The 24,137-nt window shown below is 45.9% G+C and overlaps 2 protein-coding genes across 6 annotated transcripts; both read left to right on the top strand.

Annotated features, from left to right (window-relative positions):
- The first annotated feature begins 528 nt into the window (after positions 1-528).
- On the top strand, positions 529-12,256 carry LOC135255929 (RE1-silencing transcription factor-like). The gene is made up of 5 exons (XM_064337760.1): positions 529-881; positions 3,555-4,494; positions 4,715-4,798; positions 5,714-7,468; positions 8,041-12,256. Exons 2-5 carry the CDS (start codon positions 3,564-3,566, stop codon positions 8,244-8,246), a joined length of 2,976 nt encoding a protein of 991 aa, XP_064193830.1. The 5' UTR covers positions 529-881; positions 3,555-3,563; the 3' UTR covers positions 8,247-12,256.
- Positions 12,257-13,051: 795 nt separating this feature from the next.
- Positions 13,052-23,928, top strand: LOC135255918 (zinc finger protein 501-like). 5 transcript variants are annotated; one of them, XR_010330314.1, is made up of 3 exons: positions 13,052-13,511; positions 14,091-16,541; positions 16,937-18,447. XR_010330314.1 is itself a non-coding variant. In XM_064337731.1 (2 exons), exon 2 carries the CDS (start codon positions 14,329-14,331, stop codon positions 15,682-15,684), a length of 1,356 nt encoding a protein of 451 aa, XP_064193801.1. In that variant the 5' UTR covers positions 13,052-13,511; positions 14,091-14,328; the 3' UTR covers positions 15,685-18,447. The 5 variants fall into 5 exon arrangements, 4 of the variants coding, with proteins under 4 accessions (XP_064193801.1, XP_064193802.1, XP_064193803.1 ...); XM_064337731.1 differs by having other exon boundaries at positions 14,091-18,447; XM_064337732.1 differs by having other exon boundaries at positions 14,095-18,447.
- The last annotated feature ends 209 nt before the right edge of the window (positions 23,929-24,137 follow it).

The following is a 24,137-nucleotide window of genomic DNA, read 5'->3' on the forward strand; positions in this document are numbered from 1 at the left end:
GTGTCTGGTGCAAATCCAACACAGTGCATCAGCCAGTCGACAGCATCTCTGCTGTCGGCATGGTGATGCAGCATCACCCCATCAAAGGCATCTTTGCTGTCAGCATGGTGATGCAGCATCACCCAGTCAACAGCAACTCTGCTGTCGGCATGGTGATGCAGCATTGCACAGTCAACAGCATTAATTTCATAAACTTTTATAAACTTTTTTTTTACTTCAAATGTTGATAGTGACACAATAAGTTAATTATATTTGAAATTACGTAAAGAAGTCTGTATGGAACATTTGTATTTTCCGCTGCATGTGCTAAAATGTGACATTTTGATTTTGTTATTTCAACAAGAAAAATCAATGCACCCGTTTCAAAGGTTGTTTGAATTTGGAATTTCGAACATGTTATCTCGAGCTGATTTGGCGATGCCGATCGATCAAGTGATGAGGTCCGTTTGTCTGACTGAGTACCATGGATACTCAACTGAAAAACTTTCATACACATGATATCGTCAAAGCCACTCTACGCCTCAACACAAAGAACTTGGACCATGTGGCGCCTTACAAAAATGTTATAAGCTTGATGTAAACGGGGTTTAAATGGACAACCCAAACGATGAATGGCAGTATTATGCGATAAGGTACCATGTTGCATACAATGAAAACGCACGGTTTTAAGTTAGTGCAAAATTAATTTGTTTTAAGACTTCCTTGTTGTCAAATAGGGAACTTCCAAGCCGGGGCAGTGACGCTCGTGCGCGGTGACGTCACCCATCATTGTCTGCTCTCGGATCGGTGTGCTGGAATGTGAGGGCTAGAAGCGAACAGTGCGGAAAAAAAGTGCAAATATATTTTGTTAAAAGTTTCTAAACAGAAGGTGCGTATCGACGGTAAGTGTGGCGTACGGGGGAGGCAAACGCGGCGTGCGGTTTTATGTCGGCGTTCGCCAAAGTGAAACTTTCCTTGGCTTTTTTTTCTGAAAATGGAGGGTACTTTTGAGAAAAGGGAGAGGCGCTGTCCAGGGCTGATCCAGCGCGCAGATCAGGACCACGGCTAACACTCGTACACGCTCTCCAGAAAGTTTGGGGTGTGCCATTACTGCATTTCCTCAAACTACTAGAAAGTGGCTTTCTGCACCGTTTTGATTTATCTTTGTTGCATACAATGTTATCTTTGTTCAGTACAAGCCAGAATTTTTCCTTTTCCGGACAGATAGTTGTGTGTTTCCTTTTCGGAGTTTTGGTTTAGTGTGCACTGGATTGGGCCTTGGTCAGAAAGCAGGATGGCTGGACAGCGATTTAACTCATGCAGTCAAGCAGAAGTTTTTTTTCCCAACCGATTGCACCTCCGGATAATTAGCACTGCACGAACAGTTGCCAGAGCAACGTCTCCCCGTAAAACAAAACTGTGGCAATATTCTGATTTTCCGAGCTAGGTAATGTTACGCAGGATAGCAAAGTCAGTTCACTTTCCGAAAGACAACAAAGTTTGACCTTGTGCTATTTGGTGAAATGCGAGGGAAGCATTGCTTTTTAGTACTACAATTGAAGTTGATGTGAAGATATGTTTAATGTTAAACTTAAACTAGCGAGCAGCCATGTTGTTTAAATGGCTTGTACAGCTAACTGATGTTAGCTTATTAAGTTCATTTTGCCATAGCCCATGAGCTCGCTAGTTAGACGAACAGCTTGTTAAGCAGCTACATTCGATCTAAAGTCACAGAACGGTTCAATTGTTAAATGTTTTGGATTTTCATTGCTGGACATGCATAATGAGCGTTTGATAATCTTGTTTGCTGATGAACTAAGTTGCGAGTTCCGTCGCGTTAATCCCCCTGCTTAATGAAACTCTTTCTAACTTAGGAGCGCAGGTTGGTGCTGCTGTTTTAAAATGGCCGATCACGAAGTTCACCACTGCCCCTTATCAGTAGAGGGGATTGTATTGACGTTTCTTTGCAGCTAAATATATTTCGTTAGCCGTCAGATATGGCTCATTAAATGTTTTCTCGTGTTTTATCGGGTTTGTCCTGAAATGAGCTGTCCATTAATTAGTGAAATTATGAACGTTGCTGTACTTTAAATAACAGTTTACGCCGATCATAACAATGATCTAGCTGGATGGACACGTCCGAATTGTTGAATTTTTCAGAACTGTATTTTCTCTGTCCTAATATGGAGTATAGCCTAGACGGATCATTTACGAAATTAAATGGGCAACTGAAATGCCCACAATAAAATAAATATAGGAACGGAAGAAGCACGTAATTCATGAGCTGTCTTGATTGATAGAATCAAGGGGGTCGTTTGAGTGACTTTTGGTTTTCTGCCATTGTTACGTTGAGAGTAACCTAATGTTTATTTTACATTCATTTATAAATTACGCTGTATATTGTTTACATTTAAAGTGTCTCTGTTTAAAGGTGAAAGAGGCTAAACTTATTTATATGTATTTACACCCCTTCCTTGGAAGATCTTTGCTTCTGTAATGGACTTTAGTCAACCAAATCATTGTCTTGCTAAACAAGACCTGCAACACTAAGAAAGGCTGCTAAATGAAATTCTTTAAACAGTATGTTAGCTTACAAATTTTTAAATTGCACTACATACAAACTCTTTGCGTCTATTTGTGTAATCGAAACGTAACTTTTTGAAATGCTCTAAGGTCTGAATTTAGTTCCCTTTTCATATTTCAGTATGTGCTGCCATCTCTTGGGCCGTAAAGATGACCTTTATAGTAGAAAAAAAGTTGAATGTCATCACCCAAACTACCACTATTTATTATTATTTTTAAATCGTAACGACAGTGCGTTTGAAATGAGCCAGGAATTTTACCTCATTTCAGAAAATTGCATTGCATTTTTATTTTTAACCACCTCACACCGATGAAACTAATGTAGGGCAGAGACAATAATGTTAGTAATAAGAAGAGTGAATAGCTTTTTTTTTTTTACAAAGCACATTCATGATGAAAACAAAGGATGTAAAAGTAAGGAACAATAAGGTGGTTCACAGTAAGGTGAACGGGACTCTGCAGAGTAAGTTCTCCAAACGTCGGTCTGTTTTTATCCTGTTTTTGGCAGAAAAGCTTGGCGTACTCAGGCTCCCCTCATTCAGCTTTATCAGTTAATCTGGTTCAGGACACTTTTATTTGAATTTGACTGTCCTGACTTATGCTCAGCAGTCTGTTTCTCCTTAAAACAGCCTGGCTGAGCTAGGCTGGTGATGCTTTTTCATGACTCCAGCCTGTTTTTTTTCCCCTGCAAAATTTTTTCTTTTTTTTCCTTATCATACATTTGAAAAAAAAAAAGAGTGGGTTGGAGATTATGATGGTGATGGTGATGATGATACCACAGGAGCTTATCACAAATTACATGACTTTTTAAAAAGAAAACTTGGGCATTTAGCAGCCGCATTCATCCTGAACCACTATCTGTACACACATACAGGTAACAAGCTACGACAATGACCAGCCATTACTGTCCCTGAGAGGACGTAGCAGGTGCTCAGAGCAAAAAGGGAGACGTGTTGACCCCCCTGTCCCTGCCCCCCCCCCCCCACACACAGGAGCGGAGCATGGCGCAGACGGTCCACCCCGCCGTGGTGTGCATGTTCGCCCCCCCCGTGGGCATCCCCATGGAGGGCGAGGCGCTGGCCGTGCCCCAGCTGGTCATGCTGGCTAACGTGGCACTAACGGCAGAGGGCGGAGCCTGCGACTTCGGGCTGGAGGAGAAGCAGATGGTGGAGCTGAAGACCGTGGGCAGCGGCAGCTACACGGACAGCGAGGAGGAGGAGGAGGAGGAGGACGAGGACAGCCTGCTGGGGTACGAGTTCAAGGAGCACGGCGAGATCCAAACCGCCGTCCTGCACCCGGTGACCCCGCTGCCTCCTGCGGGAGAGGGGGAGGAAGAGGAGGACGAAGGAGGAGAGCAGAGCGGCAGGGCCGGGGCCGGGCAGAGGAAGCGGGCCCCGCCCGGAGACCCGGAGCTCGCCGGCGCCCCCCCGGCGGCCGCCAAGCGCAAGCGGGGGGCCCCCCCCCCCGGCGAAGACCTGCGGAAGAAGAAGCCGTTCCACTGCAAGCCCTGCCAGTACCAGGCGGAGAGCGAGGAGGACTTCGTGCGCCACATCCGCGTCCACGGCACCAAGAAGCTGGCGGTCGTGGCGGCCACCGAGGGGGAGGAGCCGCAGGGCGAGGCGGGGCCGGAGGCGGGCGCCGCGGCGACCGGGGAGGCGGCGGTCCACAGCAAGGGGGTGATCCGCTGCGAGCGCTGCGGCTACAACACCAACCGCTACGACCACTACCTGGCGCACCTGAAGCACCACAGCAAGGGCGGGGACAGCCAGCGCGTCTACAGGTGCACCATCTGCACCTACACCACCGTCAGCCAGTACCACTGGAAGAAGCACATGAGGAACCACTTCCCCAGCAAGCTCTACACCTGCGCGGAGTGCTGCTACTTCTCCGACCGCAAGAACAACTACGTGCAGCACATCCGCACCCATACAGGTACGCCCCTCACCCACTCATCCCCTCATCCATGAACTTCATTTTGACATGGAGCATATTATCTTTTCTTCGTTCCTTTCTTTAAACTCGCAAATCTGTTCTCCTCTGCTCTTGCGGTTTGAGCGGTAATAAAGGCGAGCGCCTGGAAGTTACCTGTGCTCCCTAATCCAGGTGTGCGGTGAGTGGAACGTGCACCTGAACCCTCCTCTCTCTCCTGCAGGTGAACGGCCGTTTCACTGTCCTTACTGCCAGTACACGAGCTCTCAGAAGACCCACCTGACCCGGCACATGAGAACACACTCAGGTGAGCGGCGTTTCTTACCTGTGGAACCTGCGGAACGCTTGTAGTGCAGCGGTGATGATATAACGTTCGTACTGTACGCCCTGCACCGGGGATCTCACACACCAGCCCCGGAGGGCTGCGGTGTCCGCCGGTCTGTAGTGGGTTTCTGCCGGTCTGTAGTGGGTTTCTGCCGGTCTGTAGTCGGTCTGTAGTGGGTTTCTGCCCTTCTGTGCTTAATTCACCACGGATGAGAGCCGCGTTGAGCGTGGATGCAGCCGGAGGTGGAAATGTTCGGTGTTTGAAGCCTCAGATCAGGGGCTCATAGAGGGGCCAGCAAACGGGTTGAATTGTGTGCTAGAAAGGAGGCCAGAGAGGTCAGAGAGGAATAGGACAGGCCTGCTGCATACGCGGATCGGTCTGAACATCGCACACAGCATTGCTGCGCTTTAACTCTTCCTAATGCTAATGCTAATGCTAACTCCCTCCATTTTCTCCCCCCACTGTGTTCAATGCACCCAGCGGAGCGGTCGGTAAACTGGTATGTATGACTGTGTGTGTGTGGGCCGGTTCACCCAGCCGTGTACCGTGGAGCTGCGTCCTGTAGCTTCCCCAAATCGTCGTGCTGTTCCCCTCCCTGCATGTGACCGTGGGCTGTGCGTAATGAGGATCGAATGGAAACGAATCTTTTCTCAGACCCTAAATGTCTCCGCCAGAGAGGCAGAAGAATGTGGGTCTGTCAGAAACACAGGCGCGTATAGAGCTTTCTGACAGCTGATAGGAGGAGGCGCTGTTCAACAGTAACCCCGCCATATTACTAGGGGCCTCCAGAGACATTTATGGTCTGAAAGTCCAGTATTCCCCATTAAAATAAAGAGAATGGGCCCCCCCCGAATGTGATTTTGAGTATCGACCTCTTGTTTCTCCCCCCCCGTCCAGGCGAGAAGCCGTTCAAGTGCGACAACTGCAGCTACGTGGCGGCCAATCAGCACGAGGTGACGCGGCACGTGCGGCAGGTGCACGGCGGGCCCAAGCCGCTGAGCTGCCCGCACTGCCCGTACAAGACGGCCGACCGCAGCAACTACAAGAAGCACGTGGAGCTGCACGTGAACCCGCGGCAGTTCCTCTGCCCCGTCTGCAGCTACGCCGCCTCCAAGAAGTGCAACCTGCAGTACCACGTCAAGTCCCGCCACCCGGGCAGCGCCGACATCACCATGGACGTGTCCAAGGTGCGGCTGCGGGTCAAGGGCCCGGAGGCGGGCGCGGGGGGCGCCGGCCGGAGGAGGGCCCGGAGCGGCCCGGCGGCCATCGCGGAGGAGCAGGAGGAGCAGGAGGAGGAGCCGCAGAAACGCGGCGGAGGCGCTGGATACCGAGAGGAGCGGCGGCAGCGGGAGGAGGAGGAGGAGGAGGAGGAGGAGGAGGATTCCTCAGGGCCCATCAACCTCTCCATCAGGAGGACCGGTAAAACCGGCAGCGGGCTCGTCGCCGGAAAGGAGAGGAGGGAGCAGAGCGTTCCGGCGGACAGGGAGGAGGCGCTCCAGGAGAGAGGAGGCGCGGTTAAAGGGGAGGAGCGTAAGACGGAGAAACAGAGAGACCGGGCCGCGCCGGAGAGGAGGAAAGACAGGACTGGCGGGAAGGCCGCCAAGGTCAGCGGAGCGGCCAGGAAGGGCGGGGTGGAGAAGCAGGCGCAGGCGGAGGCTGTTCAATCAGAGCAGGGGGCGGATCAGAGCGGCGGGGGGAAGAGGAGACGGGCGGAGCGCAAGGCGGGGAGGCCGAAACGCGAGCAGAGTTCCGGGGCGATGTCAGACGCCCCGTCGGACCCGGGAGAGGAGAGAAGCGCAGGAGTCGCCGGGGAGGCGGAGGTGAAGAAAGAGAAGAGGAGCGGCGGAAAGAGGAAGAACGCGACTAAGAAGGGGGCGAGGACGGAGCGGAACGTCGCTATGGAAACGGAGGCGCTACCTGGGGTTCAGGGCGAGATCCCGGAAGAACCCCCGAAGGAGGAGTCGAAATCGAAGACCAAAGTGGGGAGAAGGAAGCCGGGGGCCGTGGAAACGGCAGCGCCAGGGAGAGGGGAGCAGCCCGCCTCGGCCACCCGGAGCAAGAGGAGGCGACTGGAGGAGAGCGAGGGAGCGGAGAGCCAGGCCCCCACGCCAAAGCGCCGCAAGGCTGAGAGACGCCCGGCGGGGCGGAGCCAGAAGGCCGCGCCCGAACCCCCGGGTGTGCCCGCGGTGGAGCCCGAAACGACCGGCGAGGGCGCAGAGGAGGATGCTGGGACCTCACTGTGCAAAGACGGCAGCCCGGTCGCAGAGTTCCGGCTCGTGCTGGAGGAGGAGGAGGAGGAGGAGGAGGAGCAGACGGCGGACCGGCTCCAGAGCCCAGAGGGCATGGGGGCTTTAGCCGGGCCGAGCTCAGGGCAGGAGGAGCCGGAGGGGGCGGGGGCGGGGGCAGCCACGGAGGACTGCTCTGCCCCCCAGCAGCTGGAGCTGGCGGATGGCAGCAAGGGGGGCCCCTCCCCCAGCCAGCCCGCCCGTGTGGCCCCCGGGAAGAAGGCCCTGCCCCCGCTGGAGCTGCCCCGAGCGGGCAGCACGCCAGGCGACGGCGAGGAGGACGAGGGCATCCACAGCCCCGACGGCAGCGACATCAGCGACAGCGTCTCCGAGGGCAGCGACGACTCCGGGCTCAACGGCCTCACGGGCAGCGCCACCCCCACGGGCACCCCCACGGGCACCCTCACGGGCAGCGCCACCCCCACGGGCACCCCCACGGGCACCCTCACGGGCAGCACCACCCCCACGGCAGTGCCACCTCCCCACCCAAGGAGTGCCCCTCCCCCACCTCAGAGTGCCCCTCCCCCACAGAGGACTGCCCCTCCCCCACCTCAGAGTGCCCCTCCCCCACAGAGGACTACCCCTCCCACACAGACCAGAGCCCCTCCCCCACCAAGGATGCCCCTCCCCACAGAGGACTACCCTTCCTACACAGACCAGAGCCCCTCCCCCACCAAGGAGTGCCTCCCCACAGGACTACCTTCCTACACAGACCGGAGCCCCCCACAAGAGAGCCCCTCCCCCACCGAGTGCCCCTCCCCCACTGAAGAGTGCCCCTCCCTCACAGACCGGAGCCCTTCGCCCACAGAGGAAAGCACTAGCCTCATCACTGAGAGCCCCTCCCCATTGAAAAAAGCCCCTCCCCCACCGAGCAAAGCCCCACTCCCATTGACATAGACCACTCCCCCATGACTGAAAGCCCTGCCCCCACAGAAATAGGCCACGCCCCCAATAAAGATAGCCCCTCCCAGACTGAGATGGCACATGCGCCGGTGGAGGAAAGCCACACCCCCTCCAAACTCACGAGTCACACCTGCATCTTCTGCGACCGCGCGTTCCCTGTAGAGGTGGAGTACCGACGCCACCTGAACCGGCACCTGGTGAACGTGTACTACCTGGAGAGCGCCGTCAGTGAGGAGCAGTGAACCCGCCGTGCCCTGGGGGGGGACGGGGGGGACGGGGGGGGGCAGGCCCCAGGCTCTCACACTGTACTATGGATCGCTTCCGGCATTTTATGATGTCAGAAGCCAGTCATTTTTCCTAATGCTTTTAAATTCGGTGTCTCTTTTATAACTTTTGTATTTCCTGTTTGTGATTCATAGTAATTGTCTTTTTCTCAGCTTTCCCAGAGTGAAAGACGCTACATCCTCAGTGCAGTGGAGACAGGAGCTTATCTTGCTGTGTGTTCCCCTTTATTGTGTTCTTGAAGGCCGGTGTGACGTAGCTTTACAGAGACGAGCATCCAAATTCTCCCAAACTGGCTCAACGTCATTGGCTCTGTGTCGATTTGTGTCTCTCTTCCTGGCCCAAAACTTTATTCCAGTTGCACTGGATCACAAAAAAAAAGTATAATTACATGTATATTCAGGGTTTGTGAGATGGACGAATCATGGGAAGGATTCTCTTGTGATATCACTGTTTGCCGCTGTTACCATGACGTCAGTGGAATATGGGATTATCTTGAGAACAGCGGAAAGACTCTTGAATTCCAGAATTCCTGTTGGTGTTTCCATGTAACCCTGGCAACCAGAGCCTTTGAAGGACTGTTTCCTGTTGGAATGAGCTTCCATTTCTTTACTCTGGGTCAGAGGTGGGCAGTTCCGGTGTGTGCGCAGCTTTTTGTTTCCACCAATTGCCCTGGCTATATGAGCTAACTGACTGTTTACCCCAACACTGGTTCACTCATAGAGGGACACATAAAAACAGTCATTCGTGTGCCAATCTAAAATGTAGTTTAAAATGTTATGGGCTAACTGAGTCATTAAGGCCAGAAGTTGGCATGAAAACCGGACAGACATGCTCACCTCTGCTCTGGATCATCCTGGCCAAGAACAGCAGTGAGTAGCGCTGCCCCTGCTGGAAAAAGGTGGCACGACGCTTATGGATGTTTCTAAAATGAAAAAGAACCAAAGACGGCCCTCAGCATAATAACAGGGCTTGTGTTTTTGTTTTTGTTTGTTTTGTTTTTTTCCTCAGTTCAGTGAAAGAAGCTCACGTTTGGCCTGGAAATAGCACCAGTCGTTCTGACTTGTTCCCACTTCACCCAGCTGCCAGTGACTGTGTGCCTGCCATGCTTTCTGATTTCTTTGAGCACTTTTGAAAGAACGTGTATTCCTTAACACACTTTTAAAAAATGTAATAAAAACATATCGTTTTTATTTGTAGCTGTAGTTTAGTTTTAAGATACTGGAGTGTGTGTGTTTTTCCACACAGCCTCCAAACTCTATGCAGTGGAACAAATATTAATTTGGTCTGCTCTGACCCGATAGCCCTACCTTCTGTCCCGATGCTTCTGTTCAGGCAGGCAGTGTTTCCCTCTGTCGGTCAAGAGCTCAAGAAGGGGTAGTGACAGTTGGCAAGTCAAGGCCAACTCAACACATATGTACAAAATATCAGATAGGGGTTGTAGGTAGACATCTTGCTGTTTTATGTTCAACGGAGTTGAGTAGGTTTCCCTTTGATAGCTGAATTATATTTCTGTGTACAGCATATTTTATTGTAGATGGACTCTTTTTATTGCAGTTGGGGTTGCTATTCATTTATATTCATGTGAAAATGTACATATTTTATAAAATTTTCTTTGTTCAACATTAAATAGTTTCTTGAGCAGATAAGTTCATTGTGAACCATTTTGTGGTCACATCATGTTTGTGCTGGTAGTGATTCAGGTCAAATAATCTGGATGAGAAAAAAAAACTGTCTTCAAACATGAGCCTTGCTACCAGCAATGGCAAAACTCCTGATTTTTTAACCGTGAGTTACCCGTTTAACTGTTGATCACAAAACATGACTTCTGGGGATGTGCGGTATCATTGTGTGACTGGTCATGGTGGGGTCATTGTGTGACTGGTCATGGCGGGGTCATTGTGTGATTGGTCAGGCAGGATCACTGTGTGATTGGTCATTGCGGGATCATTGTGTGATTGGTCAGGCAGGATCACTGTGTGATTGGTCAGGCAGGATCACTGTGTGATTCGTCATGGCGGGGTCATGGCGGGATCATTGTGTGACTGGTCAGGCAGGATCATTGTGTGATTGGTCAGGCAGGATCACTGTGTGATTGGTCGTGGCGGGGTCATGGCGGGATCATTGTGTGACTGGTCAGGCAGGATCATTGTGTGATTGGTCAGGCAGGATCACTGTGTGATTGGTCGTGGCGGGGTCATTGTATGATTGGTCATGGGGGGGTCATGGCGGGATCATTGTGTGACTGGTCAGGCAGGATCATTGTGTGATTGGTCGTGGCGGGGTCATTGTATGATTGGTCATGGGGGGGTCATTGTGTGATTGGTCACGGAAGGGGTCATTGTGTGATTGGTCAAGGCGGGCCCTCTATGTCCTGTGCTGATCAGCTCTGCTTTTCGGAAAAAGGAGGCATTGTGGATGGGAAGAGGAACGAGGTTCTGAGCAGTACATGTGATGAATAAAATGATTGTTTTTTCATTTCATGTTTTCTTCTTTTTGAGAAAATGTCCAAAGATTTAAGAAAAAAAGTATTCCATTGTTTTACTGTTGCTGCTGAAAGATGCAGGCTTGTTTTTTTTATGCCCAAAACGTGTTCTGTGACATCTTTGACAATCAGTCTACGATCGGTTCATTGCCAATTTGTAAAGGTTTGCATTGATACTATTAATGAACATTCAGTACTTTCATTTATTTTGAATTCAGTTATGGCTGCTGGCTGTCAGTGTAGCCAAGCGGACTTTTGATATGTTGTATTCAGCTGTAATAATAAAGGCAAACAGTGCAACCAATCCTGTGCGTTAAAGTTTAAAGTTTTTAAAATCAGGAATTCTGTTTGGAGCGTTTGCCTTATTTGGCGAGATTTCTCTGCCACAAAACGTGCTTCCAAAGCTGGACTTTCCATAGATGTTTTAAGTGATTCAACATGTATTTGTCTTGTTTCTGCAGGTAAAAAGGAGCACAAGTAAAACATTTTGTATGTTCATATAATCGGAGTGAAGTTGGTAAAGCTTGAATAGACTGGGTGTGAAGAAACACTGATTAGAAAGTACAGGTAAAATATCAGTAGATTCAGCTTTTTGTGCGTGTGTGTGTACGTATGTGCGTGCGTGTGTGTGTGTGCGTGCTTACGTGTGTGTGTTTGTGTGGGTGTGTCTGTGCTTTTTGAAATTTCTCTACGAGCGCCTATAGTGATTTGCATTTCCCCTGCATTAAAAAGCAACTTGATGTATGACTGTATGGCCCATGCTTATAGTTAAAAAAAAAAAATCCCGTGCAATACACATGAGAGTGATACCAAAGCAAGGCAATGCAGAACTGAAAAAGAATGTGTCCAATTTGAGTCCCTGAGTGCAGCCATCTTTCTTCCGAAAATGTTGTGGTTTCAGTCCTAAATTCTACACAGAAATGCACTCTCGAGTGGTGAGGTTCTTCATCACGATGTGTATGAACTCCCGTGCTTTAGCCCAGTGTAAAATTATCATTTATAATTGCTCTTTTCACTTATTGGTAGAATTATCAGGTATTTCTCATTTCTTTTTGTTTTCAGAGTGCTGGTACTGTTTTGCGTTCTGCTTTTCATGTAAAGTCTGTATATTTGCATTATTTTTTACCATCTGCTGTTTCTCCTGTGTGATTATGAGATATCCACTTTTTCCTGTTGAAAGTTTTTCATTTGGCACAGTGACTGTGCCACATACCTTTAACTGAAAAAAGTGTAGTCTGTTGCATTATTAGTGATCCTTACTCTGAGTACAATGTTTGGATAACTTTTACTTGTGCTGAATGAAGTGCAAATGTTTTGTGCATTTCAAAAAATGAATGAATGAAAGCTAGATGGTGATAAGAAAAATCCTGATTCACATTTGATTACTCTTTTTTATTTTTTATTAAGACCTGTTCTCTGATCTGTAGATGAACTAGAATTTCCCCAAATGTATCTGCTTCAATAAAAGCTGGAGGTACTGTGGTATCAGTGGTTAAGTTTTTTTTTTTCTCCCTCAAAATCACCAGATTTACAATGATTTTTGGTGCATATGGTCAGGTGCAGAATTATATAAAACTGAATTGGAATCTTTTGCAGGTGGAACCTTCTGTGCCCTACATGATGTCATTTTGTGTTTGAGCAACAATTATGAGCTGACCAAAAGTCTGTCTGGGCACAGCCATTATGCCAAATTAAAAATAAAAATAAAAATTTAAAAATCAAATTGCTGGCTAAATATAAAGTGTGGTGGTGATTAAATCAGTTGGAGTAAGTAGGAAGCCTTGTGATGTGTGATCTCCTGGGACTCAACCATAGAATACGTGGGTAATTTTTTGACATGTTTAAATGTCTGAAAGGTTGACTGAATCTTGAATTCTATTTGGAAAGCAAGGGTACACAGGCAAAACTAATATTTAATCGGTGCCCAAATACTTGGAAACATTGCTTTCAAACAGGGTGTTGTTAATATCTGAAATGGTTTAACCTCGATATGCAGTAAAAACAGACTCTTGTCGCGATTAAGACTATGTCTGAGATACAGATCGGGATACAGCACGAACCAGTCTGCAGTAAATCTGTATGGCCAGCGTCCAACGCATAACACTGTTGAATTCTGAACGTTGCACGTTTGGCATCTTGTACAGCTCAATTCGTTTACACATCAATTTGCACAAGCTTGAGCTAAAAACACGCAGAGAGCGCTGCAAGAAGAGTTGCACGTCTTCTTTAAGAAAGGGTCTTGGCTGACTAAAATAATCCAGTCTAACCCCCACAATCCTCTGCGTGCCAAAATAAAGAACTGCACAAGGGGAAGGTATAGCTCACTGTGGGATGGTATACAGTTACATTTGATAATCCGTTGATGAATAACCGTTGGACTGTGTGTACTTCGGCTATATTTGTCCAATAGATTTTGTAAAAATTCCTTCATCGGCTAATCCAACAGCCTGCTGTCTCCCCTCTCGCTTCATTTTTTACGTGTTGGCGCACGTACAGACATAATCTGAATAAGGGGGAAAATTCCTGTCTTTTATCAAAGCATACGGATATTACACAGTTCCATCCATGGACCTTGTGCACACTGCATGCTTACGAATATTAGTTAGTGAACGACGTTTAGTCTAATAACCTTTAGAAAGCAGTTTCCATCGGACAGATTGACCGCCTAACTCTTTACTTTCCAGTTTTAATGAGTGGGATGGACATTGGAGAGCCGGAGAAGAATGGCCTAAAATGTCAGGTAAGCATTAGCCCCCGTTTAACGTTTTTTACTGTCGTTAGCTCGGTAGTTAAATGTTGGTGATATATATTCGACTAACTAGCAAACAAGCCCACTTCGCAGTCGTGTTATGCGGATGACGCGGACAGTGAGAAAAAAGTTGTATTTGTTCTTCTGAATTGTTCTCAAGATTACTATAGTGTATGAACACGCCCTGGAAACATTAAAAATATGCCAACACCATATTACTGTCCAGCGTGTTTTGTTTGCTGTATATCATAATGTTATATTTTAGAGAGCGCAAATGCTAGGCTAACGTTACGAGCATTAGAGACCATTATGCTAGCGGTTATGCCATTTTTTTGCAGCATTCTAAATCTTAAGTAAATATGCCGAGTATAAACATTTCAAATACCTATTTAATTTGATACTTTTTGGAGAGCTAGCTACTGGAGTGTGTTCCATCAATTAGAACTTACCAACAAAGTACACCAATTACCAAAGCGAGCCTAAGTAATGTTGCTAGTTACATTTTTGTCAGGTTAATGCGCCTGTTGTTAAAGTTTTTTTTGTCTTTAAACCCATGTGCCATTACTTCAGAAAGATTGAATCTCCGTGCAAGCTCCGGAAGAGATCAAAGACTGGTCAGAGCCAGGAAGTTGTCATAACGACTCGCATGACCAAACCAGCGAGAGGAGAAGTGTCGCTGGATAATTTCACCCAGTCATCAAATACCAAAAGGAGTCTCACGCCAGTACTTGACACATCGGGACAGTACACGAGTTGGCTGTGTGGTTTTTGATCATTGTAGGTTTAAAAGCCACAGGATTGTGAGGTCATGGAGTTGCTCGACTCCAGTGAAGGGATTTATTTACCTGTTGTGAAAGCTGGTGCGATAAAGACAGAGAGAGAAGAACTGGACTGCTCTCCATTGGAGTGCCCGACTCAGGAAAACCTACAGGAAACCAACGAATGGTTCGAAAGTGCAGAAGAGACTCCTGGAACCAGCCTGAGTTACAACATCGTAAAGATTGAGACAGAAGAACTGGGCCGTATTAAGCGTGAGCAACACGCTGACACCCTAATTAAGACAGAAGCTGGTGAGCAAAGCTGTGCGGAACCAGATCAAGTTGTTGTCTGTGAGCCTGGTGAACATGCTGCTGGTACGGTGCAGAGTGAATCCCATCTGTGGTTTCCCCAGGCTGCTACACATCCGCAGATGTACCCCACTGGGGTCCCATATTTCTGCACTGTGTGTAGTAAGACCTTCCGCCATTTACAGAGCTTAAAAGAGCATCAGATAGTGCACACGACAGAGAAACAGCACATCTGCACGGACTGCGGGAAGAATTTCAAGAGATCAAAAAGCCTGGTCATTCATAAGCGCATTCACACAGGAGAGAGACCGTACAGTTGCACCGACTGTGGAAAGAGTTTTGGGCGGTTGGGAACCCTAAAGACTCACCAGAGAATTCACACGGGAGAAAAGCCGTACTCCTGTGCAGATTGTGGTAAATGCTTCAATCAACTAGAGCACTTAAAATCACATTATCAAATTCACACGGGAAGGAAGCCGTACTCTTGTACACAATGTGGAATGAATTTTGGTCATTTAGGAACCTTAAGGAATCATTTTCGCACGCACACAGGAGAGAAACCGTACTCTTGTGCAGAATGCGGAAAGAGTTTTTCACAATTGGGAACCTTGAAGACTCATCAGCGTATTCATACAGGGGAGAAACCGCACTCTTGCTCAGAATGTGGGAGGCGTTTTAATCAGTTAGAACACTTGAGGACACACCAGAGAACGCACACAGGAGAGAAACCATATCCTTGCAAAGAGTGTGGCAAATGCTTTAACCAGTTAGAGCACTTACGAACACACTTGCGAATTCACACAGGAGAGAGACCATACTCATGCACAGTATGTGGAAAGAGTTTTGGTGCCTTCGGAACTTTTAGAGACCACCAGAAAATCCACACTGGAGAGAAACCGTATGTTTGCACGCAGTGTGGGAAGAGTTTCAAACAGATGGAAAGCTTAATGCGGCATCAGAGAATTCACACCGGGGAGAAACCGTACACTTGTACCGACTGTGGAAAGAGGTTCAGTCAGTCGTGGAACCTGAAAATTCATCAGCGAAATCACAAGAAGGAATCCCCTGAACCCAAGAGTGCAGACAGTGTTCAGTAACTGAGTGAATTGATACAGTCCTCCCACTGTGAGGTCTGTCCCTTTAAGCAGAAATGTACGTGTTACTCATTGTTATTGCTTAATCAACATTTTCTGGTACTGCAGGAGACTCATACGTGTACGCAAATTCAGTTGGTGTCATTATTTTATCGTTTATTTTTAAATTATTCTAGTATGTGGGGCTGCTGGGTGGCTCACTCAATAAAAGTGCTGTTTGTGGCGAAAGAGCGAGCACCACGGACTTGGATTGTATCTGACTCGTTCCAGAACTTTTTTAACAGTTTCTTTAAAAAAAAAAAAAAAAAGTGTTCCAGTATTGCAATACAAAAGGAAGTGATGTCATAGGGACATCCCCAACTGCTCACCCATTGGCTCACTCACAGTTAGAGCCCAGACAGGGCTCTAATTAAGCAAAGCCCTGTGTCTCCAGTGTGCTTATCTTCAGGAAGAAGAACAGCCTGTCACAGTTTTACCTCAGGGGCTTCGATCTCTGGACCTGAAGGTGACCTGGTTTCCATGAATTTTTGTGATCTTTAGTTAGACAGTTGGGTCAAAGACTTTTGTATGGTTGGGAACAAAATTGACCCTTGCTTTAAAAAATTATGACATAGAGGTGCTCATGAAACCATACTGGTGTTCTGTGACAGATGTGGTTTCTCCAGTCTTACCAGACACTAGATACCCATGAGGAACCATTTACTAATGGAGCTGCTGTTTTTACCAAAAAAAACGAACACTTTTTTCAAAATCAACTACAGTCATGAAATGGACGCTGCCACCACGAGAAACAAGAAATGGCGAATGACCCGGTCTGTGACCAGGCTTATGCTGTCTGTTCAAATCTGTGTGTTATTCGAGTGAGTCTACAGGTGTGTGTACCATGTGACCACACCCTCACAGCTGTTGATCCAAAGGCCTGATGGAATTTAAATTAAGTGAGCAGGCTTATCATGCGGTTGAAATTTGGCAGAATGGCCGCACAGTGTAACATCTAGTCTATTTTCCAGTTATGAATTGTGGGAATGTACATTAAGATGATGGAGAAGAATGGCCTAAAGCATTAGCCCCCATATAACGTTTTTTCTGCCGTTATCTACCCAGATAATGCAGACAGCGAGGAAAAAGATGTATTTGTGTTGTTCTCAAGATTACTATAACGTAAACACGATGTGTAAATATTAAAATATGCCCAAACCATATTACTCTCAAGCGTGTTTTCCTCCGTGTAATGTGTTTTAACGTTGTATTCCAGAGATGGCAAATGCCGGCTACGAGCATTCAGAACACACTGTGTGAGTGTCCGTGGTGAATAGAACAGGACAACAGGACTCCTGCAGGCATTTAGGACCAGTCCACTGTCCACATCATCACTCTGATTGAATGTCTTTCTTATGTCAGGGAAAGATAATCAAAGCTTTTTACCCAGGCATTGGGAACAGTGAAGCTTCTTTGTGAGGGTTTTAACGATATTTAATGTTGCTGTCTGGTGCAAATCTGACAGCTATGAAAACATGGCCTTAGCCTATTCCACTTGTCTAGTCAGTCTCTGTGACAGCTTTGGGATTTTTACCTCTGTAACTTTCCACAACTTGTACAAGACTAACAATCTTTTCCAGGTACATGCAATCTACAATAGAGGTGTAGCTTAAAATTATAAATAGAATCCTGTAAATAGAATTTGCCCTTGTACAAACAGGAGAGTATATTCATTAAATTCTGTTAGAAATTTTTTTTTTTTTTTCATTTTTTAAACTGTGATAATCAATTGGCAATATATTTTCCATATGGAATTGTTCTTCTTTTTTTGTTGTGTGGGTCACTTTATAAAGATTCTTACAAACATGAGAGTAAAATGAAACACCAGTGTTGGTGTTGTTTTTGTGTCCTTTACAGGGTTTAATTTTTACTTTGTTGAAATTTCCCAACTACATAGACTCAGCTGCCATGCATGCGATGCAGTGCCTAGATTATGTGTATTCAAATATATATGTAACTTAACATGCAGCACAGGAAATTAGACCTTATCACTTAGAGATTGTGAGGGACCCTGTAAATAAAGGCTTAATTGTCAGATTGGTCTCTGTTTCAGAGGTTAAGTTGTACTGCTGAAGTGAAAATGGCTGTTTTTAGTGCAAAGCAAATGGTGAACTTGTCCTGTTTCCTCCTTTTAAAAGGGAAATAAGTGTTCTTTGTTTCAGTCCTAAATTCCACTCAAAAATGCACTCCTGAGCGACAAGGTTCTTTATCACTGTGAATGTGTGTGAACGTCCTTGTTTTATCCCAGTGTAAAATGATCATTTATGATTGCCTGGTTTCACTTATTGGTAGAATTATCAGGTATCTTTCATTTATTTTTGTTTTCAGAGTGCTGGTACTGTTTTGCGTTCTCCTGCTTTTCCTGTAAAGTCTGTATATTTGCTTCTTTTTTTACCATGTGCTGTTTCCCCTGTGTGAGTACACTATATCCACTTTTTCTTGTTAATAGTGACAAAAAAGTTTTTAATTGGTTGGCACTGTGAATGTGCCACAGACCTGTTAACTGAATAAAATGTGGGTCTGTTGCAAAGTGTTTGGATAACTTATCTGCATTGACTGAAGTAAAAATGTTATGTGCATTTCCAAAATGAATGAATGAAAGCTAGATGGTGATAAGAAAAATGCCGTTTTACGTTTGATTACTCTTTTTATTAAGACCTGTTCTCTGATCTGTAGATGAGCTATACATTCCCCAAATGTATCTGCTTCAATAAAAGCTGAAGGGTACTGTGGTATCAGTGGTTCTCTTATGTGCATTTAAGAGGGGGTACAGAGTTCACCCCGACTCTCAGTACAGTTTTACATTTCCTGGCTTTATGACCTGTAATTGGAGTTTCCGATTTCTCATCTTGCGTCTTGGGGGTACAGGTACCATATTACAGTGGTGTTTACATTTTTTTGGGTCCCAAATGGCCATTTTAATTTATTTATTTCTCCAAATCAACAGATTGCCCATGTTTTTTTTTTTTTTTTTGTTTGTTTGTTTTTTTGGTGCGTGTGGTCAGGTAAAGAATTATGACAAAAATTCCAAGATTCCGATCCATGTTTTCATATGTGGAAACTTAATTACCCCACGTGATGTGTAAATAAGCATGTCATATTGTGTTTGAGCAAAATTTATGAGCTGACCAACGTTTGTCTGAGCCCTGCAGAGAGCAATGGAATTCTTCTTCTTCTTCTTCTTGTCAGTTTTCGGCAGTGTAGACGCAACTAGGCGTATTACTGCCCCCCACAGGATAGAAATTTAACAATTGCAGCTCATACTCTCATATACAGCCCTGACTCATGCAGGAACTGTAAAACTGTGTTGGTGATCAGCTGGTGGTTCTCGCTTTGGAGCAATGGAATTTCCTCGACGTCTTCTTTAAGAAAAGGTATCATCTCTTACTCCCACAATCCTCAGCGTGCCAAACTGCAGAACTGCAACACGGGAAAGATATACCCCCCCGCCCCCCCGCTCTTTCCAAATCTCTCTCTTCCTTACTAATGTAGGTGAGCAGGGTTCGACAACACTTAGCGAGGAGTTTCAATCGGACAGAATGGCCGCTCCATTTATTTAACATTTAGTCTATTTTCCAGTTTTAATCAGTGAGAATGTAAGTTAAGATACAGAGAAGAACGTCCTAAAATGTAAGGTAAGCATTAGCCCCCGTATAACGTTTGTACTGCTGTTATCTAGGTAGCTAGATAGTGTGAGCATTGTTACATAGCCTTGCCGGTGTTGTATGTTTGGCTAACTATAAACCAACTTCACTAGCGGGATACCCCGATAACGCGGACAACGATGAAAAAGTTGTATTTTTGCTTCCGAGTTCTTCTCAAGATTACCATAACGTAAACACGATGTGTAAATATTAAAACTATGACCTCTTGACTAAACCAGATGTTACTCTCGTGTTTTGCTGCATCTCATGCTATAACGTTATATTTCAGATAGCAAATGCTAGCCACGAGCGTTCAAAACCATTATGCTTTTTTGCTAAATTCTAAATATAAAGTATGTTTAAGTGCAATTGCCTGTTTATATTTAATACATTTTGGAGAGCTATCTCGGAGTATGTTGCATAGTATCTCCGTTACAATTGGTTGCATCAGATAAAACTTGCCAGTACACCAAACAAATCCAGCCAAGTGAACGTTGCTAGTTAGATTTTTGTCGTGTTAGTGGGGTTGTTGTTAAAGTTTGTCTCTTATTTTTGTCTTTTTAAAACCCTCGTGTCATTACTTTGGAAAGTTAGAGTCTCCGTGCAAGCTCTGGAAGAGGTCAAAGACTGGTCAGAGCCAGGAAGTTGTCATAAGGACTTGCATGACCAAACCAGACAGAGGAGCATCGCTGGATAATTGCATAAAATAATGAAAACAGACTTACTCAAGTACTTGACACATGATAGTAGATGACATGATCTGGATAGTAGATGACATACACAAGTTGTTTGTGTGGTTTTTAATATTTGTCATCTGAAAAACCACAGGATTGTGAGGTCATGGAGTCGCTCGACTCCAGTGAAGGGATTTATTTACCTGTTGTGAAAGCTGGTGCGATGAAGACAGAGAGAGAAGAACTGGGCTGCTCTCCATTGGAGTGCCCGACTCAGGAAAACCTACGGGAATCCCAACATTACAGAGATGCGTCACAAAGCGAAACCAACGAATGGTTCAAAAGTGCGGAAGAGACTCCTGGAACCAGCTTAAGGTACAACATCACAAAGATTGAGACAGAAGAACTGAACCATATTAAGCGTGAGCAACACGCTGACACCCTAATTAAGACAGAAGCTGGTGAGCAAAGCTGTGCGGAACCCGATAACAAAATGTTTCCCTACACTGAGACGTTTCGGGATTCACAGAGCTTAAGAGAAGATCGGCTAGTTCACACAGGAGAACAGCACATATGCACAGACTGTGGGAAGAATTTCAAGAGATCAAAAAGCCTGGTCATTCATAAGCGCATTCACACAGGAGAGAGACCGTACAGTTGCACCGACTGTGGAAAGAGTTTTGGGCGGTTGGGAACCCTAAAGACTCACCAGAGAATTCACACGGGAGAAAAGCCATACTCCTGTGCAGATTGTGGTAAATGCTTCAATCAACTGGAGCACTTAAAATCACATTATCAAATTCACACGGGAAGGAAGCCGTACTCTTGTACACACTGTGGGATGAATTTTGGTCAATTAGGAACTCTAAGGAATCATTTACGGACACACACAGGAGAGAAACCGTACTCTTGTGCAGAATGCGGAAAGAGTTTTTCACATTTGGGATCCTTGAAGTCTCATCAGCGTATTCATACAGGGGAGAAACCGCACTCTTGCTCAGAATGTGGGAGGCGTTTTAATCAGTTAGAACACTTGAGGTCACACCAGAGAACGCACACAGGAGAGAAACCATATCCTTGCAAAGAGTGTGGGAAATGCTTTAACCAGTTAGAGCACTTACGAACACACTTGCGAATTCACACAGGAGAGAGACCATACTCGTGCACAGTATGTGGAAAGAGTTTTAAAGCCATTGGAACTTTTAGAAAACATCAAATGATCCACACAGGAGAGAAGCCGTATGTTTGTACACAGTGTGGGAAGAGTTTCAGACAGGTGGACAGTTTAATGCGGCATCAGAGAATTCACACCGGGGAGAAACCGTACACTTGTACCGACTGTGGAAAAAAGTTCAGTCAGTTGTGGACCTTGAAAAATCATCAGCGAAATCACAAGAAGGAATCCCCTGAACCCAAGAGTGCAGACAGTGTTCAGTAACTGAGTGAGCTTATACAGTCCTCCCACAACGAGGTCTGTCCTTTTAAGCAGAAATGTATGTGTTACTCATTGTTATTGCTTAATAAACATTTTCCAGTACTGTGGGTTAGAGACTCTACGTTTTACGTGTGCCCACAGTTTTGGTTCATTCCAGTTGCTTATTTTCACTCCTTCCATCTTCAGGTGAAGCATCAAATCCTTCAACGAGAAGCATATTTCTATGGTGATGACATTGTCCCCATTATTTCCAGTGAGAGGCGATTCTTTACATACGCAAGGCATGCTGGGATAGCTGAGCAATGGAAGGCAAGCTGGGGAAGGGACCATGAGTGATGGGGGAACCTGGTGCGATAACCAATCGGATTAAAGGTCTGATGTGTAAATTGTCTTGCATTTAAAATTTTTATTTCCCCATTCCATAGTTCTGTCAAGGAGAGCCCATTTATTTTGCTGTGTTGGGATTTCCAATATATATACTATTGATATACATTTAATAAACACAGTGTGTCAAAAATAGAAAACACCCACAAGCTACCAACTGTGGGAGGCAAGAGCGGTACCAGGCGATTTCATCAGAGGGTGTGTGTCTTCACCCTTCCTCATGTCCTTCCCTCGCTCCTTAGCGCCACCCACTGGAGGACGCAAATAAGAGATGCAGGGATGGTATACGACAGGGTTTGTGTATCAGTCTTATCCAGAAAGGACCGGTGTGAGTGCAGGATTTTGTTCCAACTGAGCAGTAACACACCCGATTCTACTAATCAACCTCTAGAGTAGTCTTTGCTAAGGACCTTGATTAGTAGAATCAGGTCTGTCACGGCTTGGCTAGAACAGAAGCCTACACCCACACCGGCCGTTTCTGGATAAGATTGAGGACCTCTGGTATACGAGGACGGTGGTATCGAGGGGACTTGCGTTAGGTAAATGGGACGTCCTTGCTCAGCGAAGAGTCCGTTTGAAGCCACATCAGTTACAGGCTTAGTGGAGGTGGAGAGGTGGATCCACAGGTGGATCATTCGTACGTCAAGCATTCCAAAAAAATGACTTCTGCAAAGGCGGCACTTGTGTATCCTCACTGAAGCTTCCTCCGAGAGTCTCCTCACCCTTCTCTCCTCTCTCTTCCAAGCAGCATTAAACAGACTGGAATGTGCTTAACGATAGTTGACCTCGATTGGTGTTTGGGACCTCTCAAGGACTGAGGAGACAAGGATGAATGAAATAAGCGATTGGAGTGAGACCTAAGTTTACATCATTTATTTGTAAGTGTTCCAGTATAGCAGTAAAAAAAAGAAGTGATGTCATAGGGACATCCCCACCTGCTCACCCATTGGCTCATGCGGTCGCTCAGGGCTCTTACTAGGCAAGGCCCCGTGTCTCCAGTGTGCTTGTCTTCAGGAAGGAACGACCTCCCAAAGTTTTACATCAGGGGCTTCGAACTCTGGACCTGAAGGTGACCTGGTTTCCATGAATTCCTGTGACCTTTAGTTGGACAGCTGGGACCAACAATGACTCTTGAGGTGCTTGTGAAGCCACACTGGTGCTCTGTCGAGGATGTGGTTTCTCCAGCCTCGCCAGAGAGCCGATGACCACAAGGAACAATCTGAACCTCAAATCCATTTAAGGATGTACAACAAAAATACATTGTTATATACTGCAGTGTTGTTAATGGAGACAGAGCATACTGTGTGACTGTCGGTGGTGAATACATCGCTCTGGATAAGAGCGTCTGCTAAGTGCCTGTAACGTAATGCAATGTAATGAATATGACAAGGCAACAGGATTCCTGCAGGCATTTAGGACCAGTCCACGGTCCACATCACCACTCTGAATGAATATCTTTCTTTTACCAGAGAGAAAATAATAAAAGCTTTTATACCTTGGATAGGGACCATGAGGTATCTCTGTAAGGGCTTTAATTATATTTAAAGTTGCTGTCTGACACAAATCTGACAACTATCAAAACATGGCCATAGCCTATTCCACAGGCAGTCTAGGCAGTCTCTGTGACAGCTTTGGGATTTGTACTTTAAACTTTTCGTAGATATGCACTATCTACAATAGTAGCTTGTGTTGCTTAAAATATTGTTGGTAGTATTTTCACTTGCACAATAAAAATTTGCTTATACAATAATGTATTCATTCATTCCTGCAAAAAAAACTGATGATCAGTTGGTAATATTTTTGCTGTTTTAAATCGTACTTCCTTTGTTGTGTGGGACATTTTAAAAAGATCCTGACAGGCATAAGAGTAAAATAAAACACCGTTGCTTAACAGGATTTCATGATCCTTCACTGGAACCACAACACTGGTTCAGTTGCCATGGACGCGATGAATCATACTAGATTATGTTTATTAAAACATGTACATTACTTAACATATAGCACAGGAAATTAGACCTTATCACATAGAGATTGTGAGGGACCATATAAATAAAGGCTTCTCTTAACTGTGTGTCAGAATGGTCTCTGTTTCCAAGTTGAAGCTGTACTGCTGATGTCAAAAAGTAGTTTTAAGTGCAAAGCAATGGTAAACTTTTCTGAATGTAATCACAAACGTTTCTGGTTTTTTTTTAAAGGAGGAGGGACAATTTTTTTCATTTTTAAAGCTTAACTTCCGCAGAATCTTACACATTGATTGCAACCTGACATATTATTTGTAAC

The sequence above is a fragment of the Anguilla rostrata genome, chromosome 5 (assembly GCF_018555375.3).
Source record: "Anguilla rostrata isolate EN2019 chromosome 5, ASM1855537v3, whole genome shotgun sequence".
NCBI classification, from domain to species: Eukaryota; Metazoa; Chordata; class Actinopteri; order Anguilliformes; family Anguillidae; genus Anguilla; species Anguilla rostrata.